This window comes from Camellia sinensis, chromosome 5 (genome assembly GCF_055761805.1).
Source record: "Camellia sinensis isolate YWXY chromosome 5, ASM5576180v1, whole genome shotgun sequence".
Lineage (NCBI taxonomy): Eukaryota > Viridiplantae > Streptophyta > Magnoliopsida > Ericales > Theaceae > Camellia > Camellia sinensis.
In genome coordinates, this window is record NC_138965.1 from 101399833 (window position 1) to 101415447 (window position 15615).

General features: G+C 34.1%; 1 protein-coding gene across 1 annotated transcript; it reads right to left on the reverse strand.

Annotated features, from left to right (window-relative positions):
* Positions 1-1866: 1866 nt before the first annotated feature.
* On the reverse strand, positions 1867-15274 carry LOC145789388 (RGG repeats nuclear RNA binding protein A-like). Its single transcript, XM_082869407.1, has 7 exons — positions 14834-15274; positions 10377-10695; positions 10168-10233; positions 9923-10049; positions 8509-8667; positions 8287-8343; positions 1867-2309 (listed from the first exon to the last, which is right to left on the reverse strand). Exons 1-7 carry the CDS (start codon positions 15015-15017, stop codon positions 2118-2120), a joined length of 1104 nt encoding a protein of 367 aa, XP_082725533.1. The 5' UTR covers positions 15018-15274; the 3' UTR covers positions 1867-2117.
* Between the last annotated feature and the right edge of the window lie 341 nt (positions 15275-15615).

The following is a 15615-nucleotide window of genomic DNA, read 5'->3' on the forward strand; positions in this document are numbered from 1 at the left end:
ATTTATAAAAAAAAAAAAAAAAAGGTCTTGCGGGTGCGGATAAAACCCACAATAATATCACATTTCAAACTACATCCGCCCACATTGTGTCTACAAAACCGCCTATTTGTGTGCGGATCAATTCAAGTTGGATGGGTTGTGCAGTTCGTATAACCCAATGCCCAGTCCTAGGAAACACTATGGTGTACACCCTTAAAAAAATGTACCATATGCACCTTATAATTAAGAAAAAAAAATGACATAATTTCATATTTTTGAGTCATGATAACAAAACAAAACAAAAATGTCATAACTAAACAAAACATGAGACATAACTGGGGGTGTAAATTTGACCCGACCCGGCCCAGCCCATGTAGGGCCCCGTGAGCTCCTGCCAAAATTTGTGTCGGGCCAGGCCGAACCACAGACCAGAAAACTAACTCCAGTCCTAGGAGATATTCGGGCCTTCGGCGAGCACTAACAATTTTATTTTTTATTTTTTTTCCACTAAAATTTTATTTTTTCCACAAAAAATGACACTAGACCTCAGGTAGGCCAGGCCTTAGGTGGGCCTTGAGCAAGCCAATAGGCCAGGCCTCAAAATGACGACTCAGGCCCAGGATCCTAGATTGGGCTGGAACCCGGGCCAGGCCCACCCCGGACTACAAGCAAGCTTCAGGTTGCCCACGTACTGCAGACCATTTTTATACACCTAGGCATAACTAAAAACTCTTAAGTCATAACTAAAATAATATTATAACTAAAAAAAAAAAATTAATTATAACTAAAAAAGAAAATAATATAACTAAAGGTGCATATGATACACTCTTTTCAAAGGTGTATATAATAAAATTCCCATACCTTGTTATCCTCAACTTTCATTATGCATACAGGATTTTCAAAACCAACTGCAGGCAACTAGCCTGGTATTTACTTGAAAGTTTTGGGAAATAAAAGATCTACAGGCTCATACACTACCACAGCATTTGAGCAAAATGGATAAAACTCATGCATATCAGAAACCACTTGAAAATGAAAGCATATGACACAATCTCTACTGGATATCTGGAAGTGATTCCTTTCTCTGCAAATCCCTTTTTAAGGGAGAATTCTACTCAAGGATTTCACATCGATTAGAATTAGAATCAAACAACCAACCCACAGCCTCATCAAGTATCAGATCAGATGCATCTATGCAAGTAGAGAATCAAATAGATGTGGCTTTATCATTTGAGACACGAAGAGGGCAATCTATATATTGGATTAATATATCTAATAAGGTATTGTCAAATACTAATAATTGTGTGAAGCAGCTAGAAAGAAATATGCAATCACAAGGTCAGAGTGCTCCGGCATAAATGTTGATGAGTAGCCAGGCCGTATGTTATGATTCCACATTTGTTTATAAAAAGCCTTAGCAATATGCATACAAAACTTGATTTCAATGATGAGTTCTAACCGAAGACATCATAAATTGAAGGGCAAAAAAATTACATCGGTAATCCCTGCATTTTGTCCGGTGTCATTTTCATTCCTATCATTTCAATTAACTCAACTTTGACCCTTAACTTCAGATTATGTCAATTTGGTCCGATTGATATCACCAATTAAGATTTTTGAAAGAAAATAGTCACTAAATTGAACAAATTTATAATTTTGTCAATAAAATCATGATACCTGCAACTCGTGCACATTTTTTTTTGCAAAAAATACTCACAACTACAATCAATTGGACCAAATTGACACAAAATCATAAATTCAAGATCAAAATCAAGTCAATTAAAATATAAGAAGCAAAATGACACAAGGGCCAAAGTATAGAGACTACGGGTGTAATTTGCCCTAAATTAAATTGTTTTCCATCCATTAAAACAAAACTAAAACAACTTTTTAAGTCATAAATAAAAATTTTATGCGCCTCAAAATTTCAAATCATAAGACAATATAATACCAGTATGGGGAGGAAGGTACATGGGAACATATGAAGAAACACATGAAATTTACATTATAAAGGCATAAAATGAAACTTAAGAACCTTTCAGATACAGAAAACTCCATTATTCTAAGTCAACTTCCTCCCACTCGAACTAGAGAGAATAATCCAAACAAGACAGCCGATAGCGAGAAAACAGAGAATCTTACTTGGCACCTAAGGTTGGGAACTGCCCGCGATCTTCAATTTTAGGGGCTTCCACGTTGATTGTTGTGCTACTGTCGTTGTAAAATCCTCCTCTTGGACCACCACGTCCACGGGGACCCCGACTTCGGCCACCAGGACTGTAGTTCCTCTCTCTTTCAGTAGGCTTTAAGAACTCATTAATGCTGACAGACTAGAACAAACAAATGCAAGGTCAAATAACAAGCCAAAATATTAAAAATAATTCACACACATCATTCAATCGCTGTGAAGTTGGGGCAATAGCTTTTCTTTCTTTTTACAATTTTTTAGATTATATCGTTTTTTTTATTCTTTATTTTTAGTTTACAAACCCATAATAAAAAGTTTTTTTAAAAACGATGTTATCTTTCTTTGCCCAATCAAACTCATTGGTCCACGTCGCTTGCTATGAAAATGAGAACTATGTGATAAGGAAACTTACGTCCATTTGGGTATTGTTTTTATTTTTTATACATTTTACTTTTTGTGTTTTTGGAAACAAAAACAATGAAAATTTAAAAAATACCCATTACTTCCATATTTGTGCAAAAACATTTTTTCTAACATTTTAATTTTTAAATACCTATTACTTCCATATTTGTGTAAAAACATTTTTTTATTTATTTATTATTTTGAAAATTCATAAAAACAACTTTAAAATGTTTACTAAAATTGTTTTTAAAAAAAAAATCCCGAAAACAGTCTGCCAATAATAACAATAATCCTGCATTAGTTTCCATTTTTTCTGTTACAAGAATAGAGACAATAAAACGAAAATAATATCATACATGCTTATTGTGTTCATGTTCAAGAAATGGTATGGACCAATAAAATTGAGGGCACCAATGCAGGATCAAGGGCAAGTAACAAAACCACAATTTGTTTATTACCAAAAATGAAAACATAACCAAGCACCAAGACTTGCATGCTTCTCAAACCCAATTATACAAACATTTTATTTTATTTTATTTTATTTATTTATTTTTGGGTAATTTTCGCTTTGTACACTGCACTTCACATTGAATCCTACTTTGGTTAATTTTTATTTTTATTTTTTCAATTATAACAATTAATCCCCTAGACTTACAATCAAGTTGAAAATGTGGACCTCCCGTGAGCACATTTACTTGGGTTGACGAAAAAGGCAACGTTCAAGTATGCAATTTTTAAGGCACATGGGGAAATTTACCTAATTCCCACGCAATAGGGAGCTCCCCCAACTTTTGGGTTATCTCCTCCTCCAGTTGGTGACACCACTTTTATTCCCTTCTTCATTTCACATTCTCACTAAAAAACACAAAATGTGTAAGAGATATTGGGTCTTCGCCGAAGTTGGCATCACCATCTAGAAGACCCACCGTTATGATCCGTTTGTGGCCATCACTGTCGCAGCCATCTTATAGTGACCACTACCAGCATCAGAGCTCCACCACAACCCACCTCTCTCTCTCTCTCTCTCTCATCGTTGCGATACCAGTACCATCACCATTCTGCACTCACTCTTGCCACAGCAGTCCCTCCAATATCACTGACACATCTCTCCATGCTGCCTCAGTCCACTGCCATTTTCACCTCCATTCTCAGTCTCTTTCAATTCTTCCTCTCAATAAACCCAAGACCCACTTCCTGGCCACCCTCGCTCTCGACTCACACAATTAACAAAACAAAGACCTCTCTGTGGCTCCACCATCAATAGCAACCACACCACACTTGTCATCGTAACCGCAAACCTTACCATTGGAGCCGCTATAACCATTGCTCATCAATTTTAACACCACCTAAACAGTTATTTCCATCATTTCAATCCCAGATGTTCTATAAAAATCATTTTTTGAAGAAAACCAAATCATTTTTGACAACAATGTTCCCTTCTCTCTATTAATCTCAATGTTACCAGGAAATGCTAACACCCTAGTAATTTAAGGTTTGCAATGCACGTTCCAAAGCATGATACACTTCCATTCCCAAATGATGAATTTAGCAGTCCAAAACGATCCCAAAACAGAAGTTTTTTCTACGTTTTTCATTAGAAGTTCTCCTTAATAGGGAAAAGTCAAATATAATGAGCTAAAAATGAGATGGAGTAGAGTTTCAGATTGAAAACATATAAAACAACGGGTCATAATACTCATAGAACTGTGTTGTTGAATGATTATTTTGAAGAAAAATACACTATAATCTATGAAGCATGAACACCTCTCCAGCAGCAACGTATGGGTGTCCAACACGTGTCGGAACGGACACGCGATGGACACGTGTCGGACACTCTCTCTAACGTGTCCAGAATTTTTTTTATTTCTTTTCCAGTCAGACACTTTGCAGACACGCTCAGACACTTAAGGGACACTGCGGAGAGAGAGAGAGAGAGAGAGAGAGACCTGCGAATCTGTGATTCCTTCAATAGGGACCTACAAAAGCTTCGACAGCTTCGCCTAGGGTTTACAGTTGAGCAATTTCTTCTCTCTCTCTCTCTCTCACCTACCTGTGAATTTGTGATTCCTTCAATAGGTACCTACAAAAGCTTCGACAGCTTCGCCTAGGGTTTACAGGTGAGCAACTTCTTCTTCTCTCTCTCTCTCTCTCTCTCTCTCTCTCCTCTTCGTCTCATTGTCTTCGTTCTTCTCCCTTGCTTCGTTGTCTTATTTTCTTTTTTTCCTTTAGACTCTGTTTTTTAGTCTCTTTCTCCTCCGTTTCTTTCTCTTTTTTTTCCTCTCTCTCTCTCTTTTCTCTTCAATTATATATTTTCTGAATTTTATTTTTTTCCCCCTTTTATGAGGTCAACCATTGGATAAGAACAAAAATTTGGCAACCTCTCTATTTTTTAATATTCATCTTTGGCCCTAACATACATAGAGCAAATTATTTTATTTTAAGAAAAAATAAATTTCTTGAAATTGCTCAATTTATTTATCAGGTAAAGTGCTGAAATTGATGAATAGTTGTATATATATATTTTTTAACATATTTGTTAATGTTATTTTGCATTTTTTTATTACTTCTCAATTTTATTTTATTTTTAAAATTTTATGACATAACAAATAAATAAAATTATATATTTTGAGAGTGTCCCCAGTGTGTCGTATCCCCTATTTTTTGAAAATTTGCATGTTCACGTGTCTGTATCCGTGCCCGTGTTCGTGTCCGTGTTCGTGTCCGTACTTCTTAATATATTGAATGTTAAATTAAGAAGTCTACCTATATCGTACCACATTTTACAGCATGTAGTGTACCACATTCCCGTTTACGTTCCTTGCACCAAAACTATCTGCATTCTAGGTAACATAATCTCTATCTCTTCTTTAAAACAATCGCTATCATCCATCCAAATGAGGGTAAATATGAGATGGAGAGATTAGAGTGGGAGTTCAGCTAGGTTGGGTTATGGCTTATTAATCTTGGATTTGTACAAGGTTAAAAAGGTAATTTTACATTATTCATTAAGTTCATTTTCCACTCTATTAATGGAGGAGAGGCTAGTGTAATAGTCCCAAAATTTAAGGGCTCACTACATTTTCTTCAAACCTCAAGGAAGGTTAGTGTAACTTACAACTTTTTTTCAGAAGCATACATTTTGCAAAAAAAAATTGTTTTTTTTTTTTTTGATAAATAAGCAAATATTATTGAGAAAGCATCAAGATGATGCAACAAATACAGGGAGGCCACCCCAGATTGGGGAGACCAAAATAAAACAAGCGCTAACCAATCACCTCATCTAAAAAGTATACATTTTCCAAAATTAATCACACATAGTTCTTTACTGACCCAGTTACGGCATGTAATGTTCAATTGGATTCAACCCAAGGGAACGGCTCAAACCCCCGATAGCCTAACAAAATATACATATATATACACAAAGATACACAGCTCAAATGCCACATATATACAGACACACACTCTGTAATGTGGAAGCACAGACACACTAGTAGGCCCACTTTATGGTGATTCAAATCACCAATATGTAAAAGCTGCCTCAACCAGACCACACAAGACTGCAAACTAAAACATAAGGAAAACAGAAATCCCGACAAATAAGCTAACAAATTGATGACACAGATTATCAGAAATTCAATGCCCAGAGAAAATAGGAGTGCAGGCCATGCAAATTTGACCATGAAAACCTATGAAGCAAGGATATGGATATGTGATACAGGTACGATATTATGTGATACAATAGAGACATGACCATATGACAAAACCTAAAAGAGTAGGATACGGGTACGGCTAGGATATATTTGTACAAAATTATAATTTTAGTAATGTACTATACATAATCTCAAAGGAAGGTGGTAAACCATCATATAAAAATTCGTTATTAGTATAAGAACTAGTAGCAAATTTTATTTTATTTTTTTTCTTTTTCAGTAGGTACAAAACAAATTTCATTTAAATATCAAGTATAAACTATTTATCTTGTCATTGTGCTTTCCCTTTTACACTTGCTATAACCAAAAACATTGTACACATGTTTATTTTCTTCTTTAAATTGAAATTTGATTTTAGTATCATTATATATTTTATTTATCCGTACTCTATAAAGATGTGGGACACATCTGCACAAATATTTTAATTTGATAAATTCTAAAAGAGTAGGATATTACTGTACTCTCTATATTTTCATCTTCTTTAAAAAGTAATCAAAGTATTGAAATATTATTCTTGCATTTATTATACACTTATACTCTAATACTATGCAAAAATTGTTACAATCTTAATTTCATAATAGTTCAAAATTCAAATGCATGACCTACAGTATCCAAACCATATCCAATACGTTTTAAAATTAAAGAAAATTAATTTCAAGTATCAGATACGTTTCCGAAGTATCCGATATGTATTCGTGAGTATCTGAGGAGCATAGTTGTCAAATCGGGATTCGAATCGTGAATCGAAATGGTATTGTACCGAATCGCGAATCGAATCGTGAATCGTAAAGATTCGGTCACTTTTTTTTTAATTATATAGAAAATATATCTACACACTTAGATATTAAATATATCTACTCCCTCCATCCCAAAATATTGGTCCCTTTTGGGGAATCCAACTTTTTTTGGTAGTACACTTATTGGATTTGAAAAAAGTTGATTTTCTAAAATTACCCTTTTGATAGTACATTTTTTGGAAATATCAATGTCATAATTGTACTTTTTAAATTGTTTATTAATTTAAAAGAAGGGCAAAATAGGAAATTTACATTATTTTGTACTTGATTTATAAAGAGGGACTAGTATTTTGGGGCAATGAAAAATGGAATAAGGGACTAATATTTTGGAACGGGGGGAGTAATAAATATGAAATATTTACACACAAATCACCAAAAACATTGTTTTAAATGATGATCATGTGGTCTAAGTAAGAAATTTAAGAAGTTAACATTGATTCCAATGTTTACTACTTCCCCTTTTTCCCTTTTAGTTACTATTTATTATCAACCGTTCTTAATGAAGAAAGCAAACGAAGAAAAACTTTCAATTTCCAAGTCACAATAACTCAAAAACAATGTTTTCGACTTTTTATAAGGTTAAAAAACCAAAATCTTCTGACTTTTTCAAAAATCTCACTTGATGCCTTCAAAAAATTCATTTTGTAAATGCAAGTATTTAGATAAAATTGAATATGTAAGTCTAGAATATTATAGAGAGAGAAAGTTCTTCTTCTTCTTTTTTCCGCTAAAGTTATTTGAGAGTAAATAGGGAGGAAGAGAAAGTCAAAAGATGACATATAGTAATCCTAGAGACCTTAAAAAGGTTGTATGAACCCTTTTCTAACAATAAAAACTCAAAAAAGAAAGCCAATATCGATTTTAGCGAATTGAATTGACTCACGATTCATCAATTCGATTCACCGATTCGATTCACCGATTCACCTACGATTCACAGCTATTTGCGATTCACACAACCTGTTCGAATCAATTACATACTGAATCGAATCGAATCGTACGATTCAAATCGCGAATCGTACGATTCTAATAACAGAGCTGAGGAGTATCGATATCCGATACAAGTATGATATGGACACGACTCCCTTTTAGAAGTATTCGTGCTTCATAGATGAATCCAACAAATCTTTGACAAGATCAGGCAACCCATGGTACGTGCAAAAGAAAATGTGTGTGACAATATTAGGGAAAGCGAATATGGAAGCAAAAGTACCTTTTTGGCTTTCTCTTCCTTTTCAGATAACTCTTTCCGCTTATCCTTGTCAGAACCCTATATCAAACAACATCAAATGGAACAGACAATTAATCCTTTTCAGATAACTCTTTCAACAAATCCTTATCAGAACCCCATATAAAATAACATCAAATGGAACAGACAATTGATATACTTGTGAGGCTAACAAATGAAAATTCAAGGAGTGTCAGCAGATTTTACCAATTTAACGAAGATGTCATCATTGGCCTTCTTGTTTGAGAGTGCTTGCATGGATGCAAACTCTTTGTCAAAATCCACCTTCCTTTCCTCAGTTTTAAGTGCCAGCAGTGCTTTCCTCTTCTCTTCCAGCACCTTCTCATACTCTTCAAGTGTCATCTCCTATATGTTTTCAGGAAACAAATAACATAAGAACATTTAGAGATGCATAAAATCTGCCATCATTATGCTGGTTAAATAGATGGACTGTCTTTTAGGCATACAAATTCCTCTTCATAAAGTTTTCTATTATTGTAAGATATTTATTGTCAATCAATACTTCAAAGCGTCATAAATGTTTAATGCTTCTTTAGGAGGCCATTAGGTTACCACTCCCATGAAAAGGTTCTAAAGTTCAACAATGAAGCAATTGAAGACCATAATCTCTCTCTATCAATGACAATGAATAGTTCCAAAAATAATAATAATAATAACAATAATGCTTCTAATAGAGAGAACTTAGCAATTAAATTGCCTGCATTTTTATAAACTTCCCAAGTTCAATGTACGAAGCAGTTAAAGGTCATGAAACTTGTTTACTTCAAAAAGGAACTCAGAGATGATAAAAATGTGTTCCAATGAAGCCTCATCCCTGAATTGCAAAAACAAATTTGCCCACAACACAATACCATGTCTGTAGTGTAACAATAGGATATCTACTTCTTTTTTCCACAAGTAACAATAGTTTTTTTTTTACCTGAAACAAATACTTGTGAAATTATCTTAAATTTTAGATGGGGAAAGAGAAGAATAAAGACACTAACACCTAAAAGAAAATGAGACACAAAAGGAAAAAAAAGAGGAAATGAATGGAACAGAGCACAAACACAAGGCAACACAATAGCATAGCCAAAGCAAATTATGCTCAACTGTATGAAATATTGGTTAAGCAAGAAAACCTGACTGCAAACAATTCATCCAAGTCTCACAAATAGTAGCTAGAAAAGGGGAGAAAAAAATAGAAAGTGAAACAAAAAAGACAAAAATTGGTCAAATGTGTAAATAGAAACTTCCATATTCTGCATGCAATATAATTTTCCATGGACTTGCATAAAAGTCCAATGTCTTGTCAACTAGGGAATAAACTGTGATTTCATTTAACAAAACTTAGAGACTTTGAGTTTCACTTTTAATTTGACCAAGGGAAGATGTTGGTGGCTCCAACATAATCTCAGAAGACATTCTCATCAACACATAAACTCAGGATATTCCAGTTCTCTTTACTGCCACTGAGAAGAAATACTGAAGGTGTAGTAAACAATACTATCAACTTGCTTAAATTTCATTTTTATTGGTTGAGGCTTAAGCACATAGACATGAGAAGGTGAGTTTTTGGATTAACAATGCATCTAACATGATAATAGAAGATTCAATAAACCTTATCCTCAGGTTCTTTTCCTCCAGCCTCATTTGCAGTGTTCTCCTTGTTGACATCTGTTGCATCCTCCTGAGGCTTCTCAGCACCCTGATTTTTCTCACCTTCATTGACAATTTCCTCGGTCACTCTGGTAAATTAAATATAATAGAACAAATTTTAATATAGCCAGACAAGTAGGGCATGATTCAAACAAAACCGACGGTAGAAAATATATGGCAAGTTGAAGGAGACAAGTAAATACTAACTGAGCAATTTCATCAGTTGTTGTTCCCCAGTTTCTTCGACCAGCTCCTTCACGTTTGAAATCACTTCTGCATGTAAAAGAAGTAAAATTGAAAGAATAAATATGGATATTTTCAAGACACGAAATGTAGGGTGCATTAACATGAACAATCAAGGGCACCAAAAAATGAAGTATACATCAAGGGGGGACTAATAAGAGGGATATATTTACCCTCGTCCAGTTCCACTGTGGCGTTCAAAATTCCTATGAGTGCGTTCCCCATCTCCCACTTCTCCATCACCAAAACCACCACGGCGACTACCATGAAAAGAACCACGTGGTCCACCATAGCCACCACGCCTTTCAAAGGGCTTCCCAGCATCTGGCTCTTCAGTGGCACCTTGACCGCCAGAAAATTGATTATTGCTGAATGAATTCTCGTTGTTAGTTGAGTCTCTATTAAATCCACCTCCACCACGACCACGTCCATATCCACGTCCACCACCACCTCGGCCTCCTCCACGCCCTGCTTCATTCTTTGTCTCCCTCACTACTCAAAAGAATGTTGTAAGTGAATAATATGAAAAATAATAAGAGAATGCCAAATAAAGATGAGAAACGGTCTAGAATATGAATGCAAAATAACAAAATTTATGCCAAATAAACATTTCACATCCATGAGAAACGATCTAAAATATGGGGAGGAGAGAATAGACATTGGTAATATCTCTCTCTTTCTGGATAAATAGGCAAAAATTCTCCTAGACCCCCAATGAATGGTGATGAAATGAAATGGATATTATTTAGTCAGTTTGATCTTCCATTATCCCAAGAAAAATGAATTGATCTAGAGTTACCGGGAAACTCCATTTGATAGAGGAAAGCGCTCTTCAAACATAGGTTTTGTTTCCTCCTGCTATTTTAGAAATCGCTCAAAAAGCATAAAGAAGAGGAGGTCATTTAGTTGAGAGTCTCAAGCCAATCTTAGCAGCCACTCTGCCCCTTGCAGCCTTGTAGTTATTTGTGGCCATGTTTGCAGCCTTGCTTGGTAATACTTGTAATAAATTGTCTAGCTTAATAAAATCATTTGTTTTGTGCAATCTTGTGCATGTTTGTGAGCCTCGAATGTTGCTCTTGCTTATTGATTTGTGACCCACAACTTACTTTGTGTTTGCGTGTGTTTGCGAAACACCCCAATGTTGCTAGGTCGGTTAGCAAGGTGTGCTTAAACTTATTTCACAACACACATTGGCTATCCCATAATGATTCAATGTCCTTAAACTTATCCTAAAAAATCCTAGCATTTCGTTCCAATAAAAAAGTGAATATAATACTATTCCACAATGCTTTCGCTCTCTTGTTGCAACCAAAACCCCATAAATCAATCAAAAGCATTTGTGCACATGTAGCTGGGACCACCCAATATCCACCAGATGAAAGAAAGATTTAACTAGAATATTTAACAAAAATATATTATGCTATCGGGAGACTAAGAATAAGATATGTTCGAAAATGGCCGGATTAGTAGGAGGAAGGGCAGCCACACTTTGAAACAAAGGTGTACATATTGGTTATAGCCTTTACTTGATAGGGCTCCTTCCCATCTATTTTGTCCAGAAAGAGAGGGGAGGTTCTTGTAGAAGTCTTGCCCTTCCTCCTCTATTTTGAGGGATCCCTCATATCGAGGATTTGATGCTTCCCAAACTCGTACGAGAAGGCCCGTTGTAGGTCCTTCTACTTCCACTGAAACAGTCTTCTCCTTCACTTCATATTTTAAATTACGTACCATCATTGATTTTGTTCTAGTTTTCTTTTTTTCAGAAAATGAATTGCTTTATTTGTAGTCATTCATTTCTAATAAGCAACAAGATCCTCAAAGTTACTCTAATTTCTAACTAAAGATCTTCTCATGTGTGGCATGTCAAACAAAGAAGGCCACCTTAGACAGGACTTTTGTACTCCCAAGTCCAAACCTCTTTCCAAGGGAAAGGAGAAGCAGACAATCATTATTTAAAATATTGTTGATACCGTTACACATAAGCCATTACATAGTGTAATTTGGAGTCTCTAATTTAAATACATGTGTGTATCTGTGCAGGTAAAAAAAAATCATAGTCGTATTGATACAACAATACTATGATATGGTATTGTCCGATACAATTTTAACTGATATAATCAACATGACTGTTATTTTAACTAATACGCCTGATACGACCTTTGTTGGCATATAGCATACACAGACTCCATCTAGGACACATTTACATAATTTTCTTCATACCTCTCCGTTATTGCTCTACACTTATTTAATATACTTTTAGGGCTTCAAGCTTCAAGATTCAAGCTTAAACTTTCATCCTACTTATAAAATTGTTAATATAATTGTATTATTTGTATCATTGTACCGAAATCATATTGGCTTGTGTTCGTTTTATTGTTAAGAATAATCTATTACAGTAGCATTTCTAGTTATCCTAAAATTCCCTTATGAAATTAAATTCTCTACATTTTTTTCTTAAAGCAACATAAAATTCAATATTACCTTACAATCATGTTTTAGGTGCCACAATATTGATTAAAAATCATTACAAACATTCAAATAGTGATAAATATGGTTAGAATATGCCTATCAACAAGTTATTTTGGCATTTAGTTATTGCAAAAAAAAGTCAAGTGTTTGATTTTTATACCTATTACATATTGTCTAATACTTCCAATACTCATGACGCACAACCATGGCTGTTATGTCGGTTGATACCATGATTTAAAACCATGCTGATAATAGAATAAAAAGAGACTTCACCGTCAATTGCCCAAAAGAGAATCTCAACCATTGCCAATATGGGATGAATAAAGACACCCCAGGAAAGTAATCAAAGTATTAGTTGCTTAGCCAAAGTGGGAAAAAAAAAGTCTTTTTAACTTCACCAAAAACAAATATTAAATATCTGTACCATGCAACATCTTATGTTTTTTACAACTCAAAATAGATGGTTGAGATTAAATCATATCATAATGGTTAAGAAAAGCTACCGCTTCAGGCGTCTTGAGGCTCCATCTCACCTCACTTTTCATCTAAGTGTGGGCTTAGGTGCGCTTTTCATTCCTCTAAATCTTAAGAGTTCACTAATTTTATCTTGCCTTATAAAATTAATAATTTCTTATTTGTTTCCTATGTGCTTCCAATAATAACACATGAGGTTCCTATTTGTTATTTTCTTCCTATGAAGCACGGATACTTCAAAAGGGAGACATATCCATATCGGATACTTATTGGATATCGATACTTATTGGATACTCGCGAATATGTATCGGATATTTCTTAAAATTATAGGCTACTTCTTAATTAAATTTTTTTAAAAATTCTGGAGCATCAGATACTTAATTTTGAAGTATCGGATACTCGAAGTCACATATTACTTCTAATACTTTATTTAGTTATTTGATAAGAGGAATATAGTGAGAGTTAAAATAATAGAATTTGTCAAATTGATGCATCTTTATTGTCTCTCTCACGTTTCTTCTCTCTGCTCTTATTCTTCTTTTGGGTGTTGGCATGTAAGGATAATATTTAATTTGCATTTGCATTTGCATTTGCTTTTGCTTTTAGTTTTGGAAGTTTTATGAATGTTTGAAGACTCTTAACTTAATAGGAATCCCTCTATTTATTTATTAATTTGCTCCAGGTTTTATTTTCATGCATATTACAAATTATACACAAGAACAATTAAAGTTTAATATCTAATTACGAAATTCAAGGTGTAATAATTCCAAAATTCAAACAACTGTCACTCTGTAAGTATTTAAAAAATACAAAGCTTTTTATAAAATATCTTAAAGTTACTTTCATTTCACTCTTTCCTTCATCACTCATTAACCACATCCAATTATACACTAAGGCCATGTTTGTTTGGACGGACTGGATTAGCATTCCCATGACTAATAGTCCTAAGACTACGAATCCGTTAGATTATGTATCCTATCTTAACTAATAGTCAAGTTTAAAATAATTAGTTCGTACTTCAATTGTTTAACCAAACATCGGATTAATAATTTTATTGGACTATTAGTCCAATCCCAAGCTCATGTCCACCTAAACAAACATGGCCTAAAATACCATACTTTTAGTTTTTATTTCATGTACTCCGTGCTTTGTTCTATGCACTTTTTTAATTGTCAGTTGCCAAAAGGAATTGTATCACATTGACAATGCTAAACCTTGTTTGCACATGCAGACACCCATAAGTACGAAGGATAACCAGACAAAAATATCTGCAGTACACAAGTAAAAATTACATATACTCCATGTAACCCACCATTTCAATATCACAGAGCCCATAAAAAATAAAGGAAACATTACAATTCAGTATAATTTTTTTAAATCAGATATATAGTAAACTTTACGAACATCAATAATTAAAGTTCTAAACTTTTTTCATGAATCTGTAATTATTTTGTGAAAAAGTCACTGAAATGTAATTTCCCCTAAAAAAAAGGCCAAACCCTACAAAAGCACAAATCTCCACATGAAAGTAATTAAAACCTCTTCTAATCCACTGCAGGCTATCATTTCACATACAGACAACCCATACATAATTAAAGTCAAAAGCTTGGAAATATGCAAAATACACAAATATTGGTATATATATAGATAGATAGACAGATATAGATTACTAGAATTGATGGCTCACCAGCCTGAGCTGGAGGGAGAGGCTTGGAGGGCAATTTGGCGGGCTTGAGGTGCTGCTGAGGCTGGGGTTGAGTCGGAGGCGAGGCCTTCTTCGGCGCGATCTTGTGCTGCTGAGCAGCGATCAGATGTGACGGGTCATCGTTATCGTCATCGCCCAGCAAATCGAAAGGGTTAGCAGTCGCCATTTCCAATCCCAATCCCAACCCCAATCAATAAACAAACCCCCTACTTCCACTTCACACCCATCGTTGATACAGATCTGAAACAACTCAAAGCCTTCCACAGAACCCTCGGCGATCGTAGAGAGAGAGAGAGAGAGGTGTTGAAAACCCTAGCCGCAAAGGTTTGTTCTTTTTTCACCTCGAATTCTGGCTCTGCTCGGGAAGAAAGCTATTTTAATAAGTTAAACTTTAGTTTTATTTTCAGAAAAAATTTTGAGAGTAATCAAACTAAAATAAATTTAAAATTTTGTTTAGTTACTTATTTTTTAAAATTATTCTCTTTTTCATACACATCAAATCAATTATATTTTTTAAAAATAAATTTTCAAAATAATTTTTTTAAATTATTTTTGAAAAATGATAAATAAAATAAGTTTTTGTACTTTTTATCTCAAAAAATTACTCTACAAACACAAACTGAACACATCCAAAATTTTTGTGTTTAAGTGAATAGTAGAAGTTTTTTGTAATTAGATGCTGTATTTGTAGAAGAAAAAATAAAATAATTATCAATTTAATATAATATTTTATCTTATTAATTATTTTAATTTATTTTATTATT